General features: G+C 42.9%; 1 protein-coding gene across 10 annotated transcripts in view; it reads left to right on the forward strand.

Annotated features, from left to right (window-relative positions):
* The window catches only part of utrn (utrophin), a 392,537-nt gene extending 379,979 nt beyond the window's left edge, over positions 1 to 12,558 (forward strand). For 9 of the 10 annotated variants that reach the window (XM_046298685.1, XM_046298684.1, XM_046298690.1 and 6 more), the window contains 5 exons: positions 1,728 to 1,889; positions 2,416 to 2,662; positions 6,149 to 6,224; positions 6,439 to 6,525; positions 11,191 to 12,558. In XM_046298685.1, the coding sequence (XP_046154641.1) occupies positions 1,728 to 1,889; positions 2,416 to 2,662; positions 6,149 to 6,224; positions 6,439 to 6,525; positions 11,191 to 11,237 (619 nt within the window). In that variant the 3' untranslated portion in view covers positions 11,238 to 12,558. Of the gene's footprint in view, positions 1 to 1,727; positions 1,890 to 2,415; positions 2,663 to 6,148; positions 6,225 to 6,438; positions 6,526 to 8,396; positions 8,423 to 11,190 lie in introns of all 10 variants that reach the window. The other variant, XM_046298689.1, reaches the window with a different exon arrangement.
* The last annotated feature ends 2,097 nt before the right edge of the window (positions 12,559 to 14,655 follow it).

Genomic DNA, 14,655 nt, shown 5'->3' on the forward strand with positions numbered 1-14,655 from the left:
CTGGGAGGAGATACCTCAGGAGACCATCCGCCACCTCATCAGGAGCATGGCCAGGCATTGTAGGCAGCTCATACAGGCACGTGGAGGCCACACACTACTGAGCCTCATTTTGACTTGTTTTATGGACATTATATCAAAGTTGGATCAGCTTGTAGTGTGGTTTTCCACTCACATTTTGAGTGTGACTCCAAACCCAGACCTCTATGGGTTGATAAATTTGATTTCCATTGATAATTTTTGTGTGATTTTGTTGTCAGCACATTCAACTATGTAAAGAAGAAAGTATTTAATAAGAATATTTCATTCATTCAGATCTAGGATGTGTTATTTTAGTGTTCCCTTTATTTTTTTGAGCAGTGTATCCAGGAATTTCACAAGTTAATTGACATTCGAAAACTTGAGAAAATAGCAACTCTACAAAGCACCAACGGCTACAATAAAAGGCTAAATTACTTCCAGACACGAAGGATCCACGGAGCTCCTTCTCCTCACCTCTCTATACTCTATCCCATCGGCAGAGGTTTATAGACATAATTCTCCAAGAATAGGAGTCCTCGTCCTTGCTAACACAATAGATCCGCATGTGAAACAAAACATGTTTCGTCCAGAAATATTTTCATATACTAAACACTCTGAATATGGATGTAATGTGAATGAGGACCTGAACACTTGGGTCATTTATGAAATGCTCTGTCTGGGTTCTGTAATGGGTCTCCTGGGGGCCGTACATTAGGAGTTAGAAGCTGTGTTAGCCAGATGGTGTTTGGTAGCCTAGCCATGCCATTGACACAGTTAGTGCTCCAAGCCATGGCCCTGGCCTTGCCATAGACTTTTAAAAATGCTAACTAGCTAGCCAAACCACAGAATGAAAGCTGGATTGACAATAGACGTTGTGCATGGATGGATAAAATGTATCCAACTGTATCCAAGGAGAGCCAACATGGCATCCAGTTTCAATTAAAACCACTGCTTTCAGCTTGGCCAAATGGAAACGGTCTCTCTGGCTGTCAGTGTGGCTCTGGCGATCGATGGCACTTCCTGCGGTAATGGACATGGGGCTGAGTAATCCTACCCCTCCGTGTGTGTGTGCACGCGCATATGTGATGGTTTGTGATAGTTTAATCCCTATAATCCCTGGGGCTCTGTGTGTGTGAGAGAGAGTGAGAGTGTGTGTGTGTGTGTGTGTGTGTGTGTGTGTGTGTGTGTGTGTGTGTGTGTGTGTGTGTGTGTGTGTGTGTGTGTGTGTGTGTGTGTGTGTGTGTCTGTGTGTGTGTGTGTGTCTGTGTGTGTGTGTTAGAGGGAAGGTGACAGCTGTGGTTTAGCAAGACCTGCCTACCGCATCTCAGATCCTCCAAATATGACACAGAGAAACTTGGAGCCATCATTCTCTCTCTCTCTTTCACCCCCTCTCTCCCCATCTGTGTTCTTCCTCTCCCTCTCTATCTATGTCATGTGGTTATCTGATGTTTGAGATCAACAGATCTGTGTTGTAGGGAGGAACTACAGCTCCCAGCCATACAGTACAGTCCTGCAACAGCCAAAGCTGAAGTTAAAACCACCGAGTCTGTTTAATGGAAAGACAATCAAGATGGACAACAAAGCTCTTTGAACTTAAACTTTGACCGTGGTGGAGCACGCTCTTGCACAATGTATCTAATATAATGACGCTCTTTAAGAATGACAACAAGCACGTGTTATTTAGTTAATTTGTATATCTCTCCCCATAGGGACGATGAGCATGCTCTGATCCTGCAGTACTGCCAGACCCTGGGGGGGGAGGGGTCTCCCTGCAGCCAGCCCCAGAGCCCCGCACAGATCCTACAGGCCGTGGAGAGGGAGGAGCGTGGGGAGCTGGAGCGAATCATCCATCGCCTGGAGGATGAGCAGAGGTACGCGATAGGTCAGCGGAGTAGTCTGTCCAATGTCAGCGCTACTGTGTTCTGCCCACTTACTAAAAGTGATGCTCAGCACACACACACACACTGTCTCATTCAGCTCTCGCTCCTCCCCCCTTCATCTCTCTCTACCTCTGCCTCTTTGATTGGTGGATAGAGGTAGTGTAAGGACAATGGTGACTGTGCACTCACTCTATTATTCTTGGAGCTGCTGTGTCTCTGTCTGAGGCCGTGGCTGTATCTGAGTGATTTAGCTCTGCTCACATTCTTCTTTATGAGCCAGGCTATAAACGCCAGTTGAAGTACCACAGTCAGTCTGGAGCCAACAGCTCTATACATTTGTAAACAGAGACGGACACAGGCCAGGACCTCTCTGTACAGTGGCTTCACATAGGATTGTACTGAGAGGGGGGGTGTGCTGTTTGGCTCATATTATATGTGCAGGACTGATTGTGTGGTGTGTTGTGTGTGTGTCTGACTTCTGCATCTCCCTAACCCCATCTCTGGGTGTCTCCCCCAGGACACTGAAAAGGGAGTATGAACAGCTGAAGGAGCAGCACGGGGACCAGCGGGGGCCTGGGTCTGTGGGGCATTGGGACCCTGAGGGGTCTTCTCACCCCGGGGGTCCTGGCGAGGCTGACCTGCTGGCTGAGGCCAAACTGCTCCGGCAGCACAAGAGCCGTCTGGAGGACCGCATGCACAAACTGGAGGAGCACAACAAGCAGCTGGAGTCCCAGCTCCATCGGCTCAGACAACTACTGCACCAGGTGGGCCACACATAGAGGGACACGTACAGTACACACACACACACACACATGCTCACACTCCACCTCGGACAGCAAGCCACTTCAACAGATGTCTTAACACACACACACACACACACACACACATGCATGTTCCACCTGTGGAATGACTTCTATTTTACTGATCACACATCAACAACAACAGCAATTCCTTCTCAGCCCTCGAAAGTGTCCTTGTTTGTATCATAACTCATTCCTCTAAAGTTAGAATCTGATCACGGTGATTTGTCTGCCATTAAAATTTCTAGAAATACATTTTCGGGATGGAAAAATGCTTTAATTCTAAACTGAAATGTCTAAAACCAGATAGAAAGTATGTACAGTAGAACATTTTATGAACAAATATATGTTTTTATAATTGAGAACTAACAATGACCAGAATAAAAACTAGACAGACGGTCATGGAGAATAAGAAAAACAATGAATTTAGCAGTATAGATTTTATTATATTTGAGAAAAAGAACACAGCATTAGCCACTGCAAAATGCATGGAATTGCAGGAAAATAGCTCTAAAAATGAAACAATTTCTCTCAGCTCCATAGAAAAATGTGTAGAATTGCAGGAAAGTGTCTTCAATATGAAAACATTGCCACGCCCACCACATAAGCCATTTGTTGATGTAGAAAGAACCCTGTATTGTGAGTTTTCCTCCCAGGGCTACGAAGCACCCCCTACCCAGTAACCCAATCCATCTCTGCTCTGTTTATGACTCTCCTGATCACTCAATAAGTTTAGATGACTTTTTATCTGTGTGGGAAATAAAAGCCAACCAACCGAACGGAGTCAGTCAGAGTTGGTAAACAGTATTGACTCAGGTCTCTGGAGCTGGAGGCTGTGGTGGGTAATCAGGATTCTTAAAGCAGTACTTGGAGTTAAATCATATCCAGGTTTATTTCCCTGTTCGTTACATATTTAAAACTTGGGGGAAATGGAATGGGAACGATGGTATAAATCCAAGTGGCAATGTCTCGCCCTGCAGGCCTGTTCCTGCCCAAAACATTCTGCTCAGTTAGCCACACAGGTGTGTGGAATCTGCTCATTATGAGTGCTGTTGGGTGCGGGCCCGGCTGTAGTGGCGCTCTCCACTGCCATGGTGCTGACCCGTTATCGCTGTTCTCCCCTCGCTGACTAACGCTAGTTATCCACAGCTCACAGGTTAACATAACATTCCTTCATTTAGTTACAACAGAGGCAGAGCATTAGGCAACCTCGGCCTGGGGAAGATAACGTGACTGCTGATTCTTAGGGGATAAAGGGCTCATGTTAAACCTTGCAAGACACACACACCATTTCTTCCAGAGCCCAGAGTCCTGAGCTAACCAGATCCTGACTCTATGATTGGGAGAAACAAATCCAATCTACAGGGATAAATTAGAGTGAGTAATCCTACAAACGTGCTCTGACATTCACAGAAAAGCTTTTCATATTTTCAGCCCAGCATTGTCAGTTTATGGTCAAACAAATATGTTGTCTAGGTTCATCACAACGAGGACATCAACAGTTTTACAATATCATAACTTAGTGTAGTAGTTTTGAAGGAAATTCTCTTAACTCCGAATCAATTGTAATCAAATCTAATCAAATTGTATTTGTCACATGAGCCGAATACAACAGGAATTGTTACCGTGAAATGCTGATTTACAAGCCCTTAACCAACAATGCCATTTTAAGAATAATAAGAGTTAAGAAAATATTTTCTAAATAAACAAAAGTTTTTTTTTTAAAGAGTAGCAATAAAATAACAATAACGAGGCTATACACAGGGGGTTAGGGTGCAGAATCGATGTATGGGGTGCAGATTAGTCGATGTAATCGAGGTTATATGTGTATATGTAGGTTGGTTTAAAGTGACTATGCATAGATAATTAACAGCGAGTAGCAGCAGTGTAAAAATAAAGTGGGGTGGCAATGCAAATAATCTGGGAAGCCATTTGACTAGCTGTTCAACAGTCTTATAGCTTGTGGGTAGAAGTTGTTAAGAAGGCTTTTTGACCTAAACATGGCGCTCCAGTACCGCTTGCCTTGCGGTAGAAGAGTGAACAGTCTATGTCTAGGGTGGCTGGAGTCTTTGGCAATTTTTAAGGCCTTCTTCTGACATTGCCTGGTGTAGAGGTCCTGGATGGCAGGAAGCTTGGCCCCAGTGATGTACTGGGCCGTACCCACTACCCTCTTGTAGTGCCTTGCGGGCAGAGGCTGAGCAGTTGCCATACAAGGTGGTGATGCAACCAGTCAGGATGCTCTCGATGTTGCAGCTGTAGAACCTTTTGAGGATCTGAGGACCCATGCTAAATCTTTTCAGTCTCCTGCGGGGGAATAGGCTTTGTTGTGCCATCTTCACAACTGTTTTGGTGTGTTTGTACCATGATAGTTTGTTGGTGATGTGGACACCAAGGAATTTGAAGCTCTCAACCTGCTCCATTTCAGCCGGTAGATGAGAATGGGGCGTACTCGGCCCTCCTTTTCCTGTAGTCCACGATCATCTCCTATGTCTTGCTCACCTTGAGGAAGAGGTTGTTGTCCTGGCACTACACTGCAAGGTCACTGACCTCCTCCCTATAGGCTTTCTCATTGGTGTCGGTGATCAGGCCTACCACCACTGTGTCGTCGGCAAACTTAATGATGGTGGTTATCAATGATAAATTATGTATTTTGTGTTGTTGCAATTTTTATTAGAGAGCTGTTGTGCAGCTCTGTACAGTCAGTACTATTCTAAGTGAGCCCTGAAGATGTTGTGAGAATGCTCTGGAGACATTTCCACCACATTAACCTTTACTACAGCTGGGGGCAGGAGAGCAGGAAGGAGAGAAGCGAGGGACAGGATAGGCAGCTAGGGGGATGCATTGATTCTGTCTCTGGAAAGCTAAGGGGCATGTTGGACTTGATAGTAAATGTCAGTGGACATCAGGTGCCCTATTCAGGCGTGTGTGTGTGTGTGTGTGTGTGTGTGTGTGTGTGTGTGTGTGTGTGTGTGTGTGTGTGTGTGTGTGTGTGTGTGCGTGTGCGTGTGCGTGTGCGTGTGTGTGCGTGCACCTTTTTTCATGAATGAAAGTCAAGAAATTATCTAAACACATTGCCAAACCCTTAGAGATTCATCTGAACTCATACGGGGAGTGACAGTGACACGTTTGGAAGAGGGCTTATAGACACATATAAATGTCAGTACACGTGATGACAGGTCTTTCATCCAGCCCCATCGAGCCACACTGTGTGCTATTCCCTTGTTTGGGACTGATGATTCATATGTAGTTGGTTTAAAGTCGTCACCAGTGAAGTATGCCACTATGAATAATGAAGAGTGGGCACTATGTTTTAGTAATGATGCTGGTCCTTGTCTCTTTCCCCCATATATTTTTTACTTTTCTTTCTGTCTTGTGTTTCTCTCACTTCTTCTCTTCACCTCTTCTTGTCTGACTTGCTCCTCGTTCATCCTCTTTTTTCCCTCATCTCAGCCGGAGATTGACTCCAGGGTGAATGGAGTGTCATCCCCCAGCATGCAAGAACAAGGGGCACTCACCGAACACACAGGTCGGTTCAACACACACACACACGCACGCACACACACACACGCACGCACACACACACACACACACACACACACACACACACACACACACACACACACACACACACACACACACACACACACACACACACACACACACACACACACACACACACACACACACACACACACACACACACACACACAGTGTGCTAAACTGGTGTGTGTGTGTTTCAGATGAGCTTTTGGACCACCCACACAACCGCAACTCTGACCTGGCAGACATCATGGAGCAGATAAACCACACCTTCCCTGCATGCAGTCGTAAGATCTCTCCGTTACCTCAAACACCTCTTCCCTCTCCTCCCATCTTCCCTCTGTTTACCTCTTCCATTCTCCTTGCCTCCTCTCACTCACTGTCTCTCGCTGTCTTCTCTCATTTCGTCTTTCATTCCTCGTTCTCCTCTTCCTCCTCTGCCCGTTGATTTCTCATCCTCTCCATCCTCCTCCTCTCTACCTCACCTGTGTTCTACTCCTCCTCCCCTCTCTATTCCATCCCCACTCTTTCTCTCACTCACCACTTAGCTAGTGTTTGTGTGGGTGGGTGGTAGTGTTCTGGCTGGAGCAGATTCTATTTTCTCCCTTTGACGTTCACTATTCTCCACTTTAATTCATGACTTTGGAGCTGAAAATAAAAGGTATGCTATTGTAACGGATGTGAAGCGGCTAGCTAGTTAGCGGTGGTGCGCGCTACATAGCGTTTAAATTGGTGACGTCACTTGCTCTGAGACCTTGAAGTAGTGGTTCCCCTTGCTCTGCGAGGGCCGCGGCTTTTGTGGAGCGATAGGTAACGATGCTTCGTGGATGACGGTTGTCTGCGTGCAGAGGGTCCCTGGTTCGCGCTCGGGTATGGGCGAGGGGACGGTCTGAAGTTATACTGTTACACTATGTCATCTTCTCTGTTTAGATGCAATATGTATCATGTGCAATGTGACTGCAGTGAGGAGAGACGTTTGAAACACTCTCACACAGTCAACTTATACATAGTGCCTAGAGTTTCTTCTGGCCATGTGACCTGGCCCTAGGTATCCAGTAAAACTGAGGAAGAAATACGCTCCATGGGTATCATAGAATGAGACTAAAAGTGTTGGATTAGTGTATTACCTCAAAGTGACTTTAAATTGCATTTTGAATGAGTCGAAAATCTATCTGAAGTTTAGTTTAAAAATCTATTATTATCTAGAGGCTGTTGCGGGGCTATCAATACCGGTTTACTGCTCACCTGGCAGGCATAACGGCTCAACGATCTCAACATCCATCTCAACAACACTTAAAGATAATACTTAGTTTATGACTGTGTGTGTAGGAGGGGTCCATATGCATCTGAACTTAGGCTTCAACCAATCAGTTTTGATGTATGGAGTAAGATTGCAAAGGGAGGGAATATTACTGGAAATTTTGCAAGTTTACCAGTGAACTACCTGAATTGTGGTATCTTTCAAGGATTTTATGTAACCTATCACACGACATCTAGTGGTCCTTTAGGGTACTTCAGATTATCACAGGTGTCTGTAATTATCTCTGACCCTACTGTATGTGTGGCCTTATCCCATAAAAAAATAGAATAACAAAGCTGTAGAACATTATCATAACTATAAAGCATCAACTTAATGAATAACATGAAATATCCTTTATATATTTTTTACACACTATTTCTCTGTCAGTATGTATTTGTTGTCAATGTTTTGGCATCAAACTGGTGGCAGTTGTGAAAAAAGGCAATAGTTGGACGTGTTGCAAAGGTAACTGGAAATAATTCCACATTTGTGTATGCTTTTTCATTAATTAGGCTATTTTCTCTTGAACCGTGAGGTCTATTTACTAGAGCCTCATGGACAATATGGAGAATGATATAAAAAAAAAGAATGTATGGAGATCTACAGTATATATGAATAAATGTTTTTCAAATATAACTTACCAAAGTTACAATAGATTGCCATAGATTTTCTGTTAATTACCCAAATTACTGAAGATTCCGGTAACTTTAGTAAACTACTGGTAGCTTTACAACCCTAGCATGGAGGTTACAAAGACATTTACATTTAAGTCATTTAGCAGACGCTCTTATCCAGAGCGACTTACAAAGAGTCAATATTGTGTTTTTTCTCACAGAGTTGTTTCTGTTTCACTTGTAGCTTCAAGCCTCTCCTCGAGACCACAGGTAAGATATATTTCTCATCCACTTGCATATTGCCTGTTTCATTCTGATAAGAGGCAATTAGCTGGAGCGCATTTCGTGAAGGCTGAATGAGTGCAAATGAGAAAAAACAGGTATACTGTTGCTAGTTACTTGGCAGGCAGTCCAACTGGTCAAAGAACTGAATGTGTAAGAGATTCAGCCACTCTCTGGAGGAGAATGGCAGTTTGGTGCTTATCAAGGGGTGTAGATGAGGAGAGAGAGCAACAAAACAGTGTGGAACATACACACACACACACAACACACACACAGAAAATAAAATAGATCAATGGGGTCTCCTTCACCTACAGTGGGGAGAACAAGTATTTGATACACTGCCGATTTTGCAGGTTTTCCTACTTACAAAGCATGTAGAGGTCTGTAATGTTTGTCATATGTACACGTCAACTGTGAGAGACGGAATCTAAAACAAAAATCCAGAAAATCACATTGTATGATTTTTAAGTCATTCATTTTCATTTTATTGCATGACATAAGTATTGTTCTCCCCACTGTATGTTGTAAATGGAGGCAGAGATGGATTCTGAAGCTCAGTAGAATAGCAGCAAAGGTTATTGACAGTGACCTGCTCTTAGTCTAATTTCTGTTTAGTCTGCTCTCTTTCTCTCTCTCTTTCTCTCTCACCTCTAAACATCTCAGCCCTTCTCCACTCTCCCCATTGCCTTTACAAGCCAGTTAAACCATTTCTTTATTACAAGTAGTATCTGGACGCTCCTTCACAGGGGCCTATTTCTTTTCCCTCTCCTGTTTGTTCTTCTTCCCTTGACGTCCATTATGTTAGCCAGTGCTATCGGCTTTTTTTCTTATATTTCATTCAACCTGGGTCAGGTTTGGTATTTGTTGTCTTATGCACCCGTAGTGAACACAGGGAGAAATGTGCTTAGGACCACTTTTACCACTTCTTCTTATCTCTTTTCTTCCCTTCTTTCTTATTGAACTCCATTAAGTTAGTCCTTTGTAGCTCAGTTGAGAGAGCTTGTAACAGCAGGGTTGTAGGTTCGATTCCCGGGACCACTCACACTGTATGGAAAATGGATGCATGCATGACTGTAAGTCGTTTTGGATACAAGTGTCTGCTAAAGGCCACATATGATGTTATTACAAATGGTTTCTGTAGGTTGTTCTAAGCCCAGAGTGTGGTTGAATAGGTTTCGATGTCCATTCAGAAGCCTGCCTATTGTTCCAAGGAGCATAACCCGGTGTTACATTAAAGGGATACTTTGGGATTTTGGCAATGAGGCCCTTTATCTACGTCCCTGCAGTCAGATGAACTTGTGAATGCCATTTTTATGTCTCTGTGTCCAGCATGAAGGAAGTTAGGGGTAGGTTCCTGAACCAATGCTAACTTGTGTTAGCACAATGACTGGAAGAATATGGGTATCTGCTAGCATAGATACCCATATTCTTCCAGTCATTGTGCTATCTGCTAGCATAGATACCCATATTCTTCCAGTCATTGTGCTATCTGCTAGCATAGATACCCATAGACTTCCAGTCATTGTGCTATCTGCTAGCATAGATACCCATATTCTTCCAGTCAATGTGCTATCTGCTAGCATAGATACCCATATTCTTCCAGTCATTGTGCTATCTGCTAGCATAGATACCCATAGACTTCCAGTCATTGCTTCAACTCTGGTTAGCATTGGCTCGCAAAACTACAGTAACTTTAGCGTCCTTCATACTGGACACAGAGACATACAGTGCCTTGCGAAAGTATTCAGCCCCCTTGAACTTTGCGACCTTTTGCCACATTTCAGGCTTCAAACATAAAGATATAAAACTGTATTTTTTTGTGAAGAATCAACAACAAGTGGGACACAATCATGAAGTGGAACAACATTTATTGGATATTTCAAACTTTTTTAACAAATCAAAAACTGAAAAATTGGGCGTGCAAAATTATTCAGCCCCCTTAAGTTAATACTTTGTAGTGCCACCTTTTGCTGCGATTACAGCTGTAAGTCGCTTGGGGTATGTCTCTATCAGTTTTGCACATCGAGAGACTGAAATTTCTTGCCATTCCTCCTTGCAAAACAGCTCGAGCTCAGTGAAGATGGATGGAGAGCATTTGTGAACAGCAGTTTTCAGTTCTTCCCACAGATTCTCGATTGGATTCAGGTCTGGACTTTGACTTGGCCATTCTAACATCTGGATATGTTTATTTTTGAACCATTCCATTGAATACTTTCGCAAGGCACTGTACTAATGGTCTCCATGAGTCCATCTGACTGCGGGGAAGTAGATACAGGACCTCATTGCCAAAATCCCCAAGTATCCTTTTAAAAAGCATTTCCCAGAATCCTAAGTGCCCAGCTGCGTCCCTGATCTCTCCTGTCTCCTCTCTCTAAATTGTTGTGACGGGCTTGAGGGACTGCCAATCTGCCCTGATTGCATTTTCAGGAGCTTCTGATACTTTCCATTCAATACCTGCAGATGAAGAGAAATTAGTGTTGTTTTCATCAAAACACAGTGGAATATCATTATTTTCTATGCATCCCTGAACTCTCGTGCCTTGCCTATAATAGAGATAGATAACTTTGGGTGGACAAATTTAAATGTTATACTTTTGGAAGAGTCTATCTGCTCTACTTAATGTGCATTTTACCTCCGTGATTACCCAGAGATAAGAGGAAGACCCTATTTGGTATTGCCAACTTTGTTTAGTCTGGCTAATGTATGTGTGTGTAGATGTTGTAATAAAGAATGTGTGTGTTTTGTCTATGTTTCAGGTGATGTGAGAGCCATCAACAAAGAGGAAGGTGTGTGTGTTTTCTGAGAGAGAAACATTCCCAAACACACAGCTTCTATGCCTTCCCTCGCTAAACTTTTCAGAAGGACAGGTGGAGAGCTAGACCCCCTAGCAAGAGACCCCCGGTAAAACCCAAAGACAGGACCACGGAACTTTACTACTATTACCACGTCGTCGTCTTGTACTATGCAAAATGTACATTTTATTAACTGTAGATTGTACCTGGAGTCGGTTAAACATTTGTCAGTAATTTGTATGAATATGCTGATGATTATGGGGGTTCCGGGGGCTTTGTATAACAACATATGTTTTTTGTGGGATTTGTTTTGTTTTTTGTTCCGCTTTCACTGGGAATCAAACTCCTCTCTGCTTCTACCCTACTGCCGTAATAACGGGGGACATAGTAACTGTTTTTATATCCAATTTGGGGAAGGTGGCCCATTTTAAGATTATCGCCTCAAATGATCGTTTTCGACAATAGGCTCTGTGTCTGTCCTCAAAGCATCACATTTGTTTTGAACATGTTTTTCCTCCCTTTAAAGCGTTATTCATGCGATTCTGTCGGCGTTGTCATGCCTGCCGCAATTGCGACGTTAACGTAACCCCTTCTGTGCCTATACAGTTGTCATTCCAAGTGTGGCAGACTGATTTAACGTTGTAGTAATTAAGTTGGATTGTTGTATAAAGGAGAGAGGGGCGGAAAATATAAATTAATGGAACCTTAAGCTGTTCTGAAATAATCAAGTTTGTAAGAGGCCCACAGTCCATCATTGTGTAGAATAGTTTTATAAATATATGTTTAAAAAAAAAATCAGAAGAAAGCCATGATTGCCTTGCTACCTCAGACAAACACCTTTTCATTTGCGTGGTCTGTAACTTGTTTCATTTCCATTTTACTGTACTCACAACAAGAAAACAAACTGAAAAACATTCTAAACGTGTTGCTTATAGAGGTGTACTGCGGTGGGGAGATACCCAGCAGAGTATCATAACAGCCAAAACGCAAAGACATCCTATTAGTTAACTACCCATGGGTCTGTGGCCTTTCTACGCTGCCCCAAATCGGTGTACTGTGTCTGGCTCTGTTGATTTCCCCCAGTCAGACCTCTAGCACTGCTCTCTATGAGTTATGCGTTGTGTTTTGTGCTATGCTATTCTGTAAAACGTGATCGTTTTAACAGCGCTATTATAACCTCCTCCAACTATGTCCTTGGACTTATGATGATGATAATATAGTGTACCACGGCAGAACAGCGTCTTTCCTGAGGTATGTAGTATAGATTGACCACACTACATGTAATATGGCTACATACTGTATGTTTTATTCAAAATAAATTTTTATAACAACTTTTATTTCTCTGGACTCTTGCTTCAAGGACCTATCAACAATGCGTGCTGCCCCAGAATACATTGGTCTACACTACAAGCTGGCAACACAACAAGCCGTCAACAGCGAAACAAGTGTGAAAAATGATCCTTTATAGTGTTGTTTGCCGTAAAAATGTCCACCAATTGTTAAACAGTTAGGAAATCAAGTGACATTGTGAATACTGAATCGTGTCGTTAGTGTTGTTGTCAGTTTGTCACAGACAGCAACCCAGTAGATATTGCCTTCTAATGTAAAGCATTCTATCACAATTCATACATTTTTAAGCAAATACATATGTAAACATATTTACCGCCCCTATTTGCAAGCGTCTCATCAGGAGATAATCTCCCAGCATTCAACAGCATCCCATGGAGGCCATCCATAATGGCTAGGAAGGAAATGGTGCTCGTTATGAGCAGAAATCTAGCACGTCGCCTGGCGCCCACTGCAGACTTCATCATTATTATTATTTATCAAAGGAATTGATTGCGCAGCGTGAGGTTCTACCATTATAATATGTTACAAGAGGAACGCTCTGAGCGGGAAATGAGAGAACAACTGAATGATGGGAAGTAATTAGACAACGAATCCAGCTTCCTGCCTCCCATCCCCTGCAGTCCACAGTTACGCTGTACCAAGTTACATGCTTCTTTCACCAGAGTATTACTCACACCCAGAAGCATTCATCACTTATTCCCCACACCCTTTATTTAAAGAGTATGTGATATCCTATTCATGTTCACAGCCAACAACACCATCAATTAGATTTCACTAGTGAATTCATTAAAGTGGCTCTAAAACTGTTCATGTATGCTCATTGCCTTTTACTGTACACCAATATCTGTATCCTTTTTAATAGTGAGATTAGGTTATCAATCACTCCTGTTTTACTTCTTTCCTTCCCTTCTTCCATTGAAAGGTCAGTATGATAGATTCAAAACTCTGTCGGGTAAAAGCAGCATGATAGAAACCTAAACACTTGTCTAAATCCCCTCACCAATCTCTTCCAGCACAGTGGTCCACCATAGGAAAGGAGTACTCAGACTTTAACATTACTCAGACGGACCCCTTGATCATTTCCTTAAAGGGATACTTATGAATTTTGGCAATGGGTTCCTGCGATCATGCTAATAGATACCCATAGACTTCCAGTCATTGTGCTATGGCTAGTTAGCATTGGCTCGCAAAACTACTTTTAACTTCCTTCATACTGGTCACAGAGACATAAAAATGGTATCCATGAGTACACCTGACTATAGGGAAGTAGATACTGGGCATTATTGTCGGAATCTCAAAGTATCCCTTTAATCTTTTTGTAGAGCGGCCAGCCAGCACGTAGCTCAGTCACTAATTAGTTTAAGTAGTGCAGCTAGACTGGATGAGTCTGTGCTTCATCTCCAGTGACACTCTACTGGCCAGCCTTCTTCTAACAGTTCAATAATGCAACAGCAGCCTACATGCAGTACACAGTAAGTGGAGCAAGGGGTGAGACTGTTTATTCCTTAGACACTCTTTAAATCGATATATTTCTTCCTCTGATGTCTCAGGGGTGTGTCAAGTAGTGAAACACACACAGTTTGTACCCCAGTGATGTTCTCACTTGTAAGATGAATTAATTAATAAGTAATGAACTTGTCTACCCAGAGGAGGCTCTTCACTGGAATATACAGTTTCAACACAGACTGAAATATCTACAGTAAGTACAGACCGAGTTATATTAAAATGTGGTCCCTTGTTTAGTTGGCAGAGCAGGGCACTTGCAACGCCATTGTTGTGCGTTCGGTTCCCACGGGGGACCAGTATGAAAATGTGTGCACTCTGGATAAGCGTGACTGCTAAATGACTAACATGTCAATGTAAATGTAAGTAATGATATGATCACCAGGGGACATGAGAATCAAAGACAACATGGTATTTAGAACTAATTGATTCATCCTTTATGTTCAAAACCTTCCTTTGAATGCATGTACTCGGACCAAGGTCTGCCACCTTTCAGTTTGATAGTTGATTTGCTCACGTTTAGTGTTCTAAGGTCACCAAAAACATCTTACCATCCAATCTGAAACTAAAGTGACA

Source organism: Oncorhynchus gorbuscha, linkage group LG14 (genome assembly GCF_021184085.1).
Source record: "Oncorhynchus gorbuscha isolate QuinsamMale2020 ecotype Even-year linkage group LG14, OgorEven_v1.0, whole genome shotgun sequence".
NCBI lineage: Eukaryota > Metazoa > Chordata > Actinopteri > Salmoniformes > Salmonidae > Oncorhynchus > Oncorhynchus gorbuscha.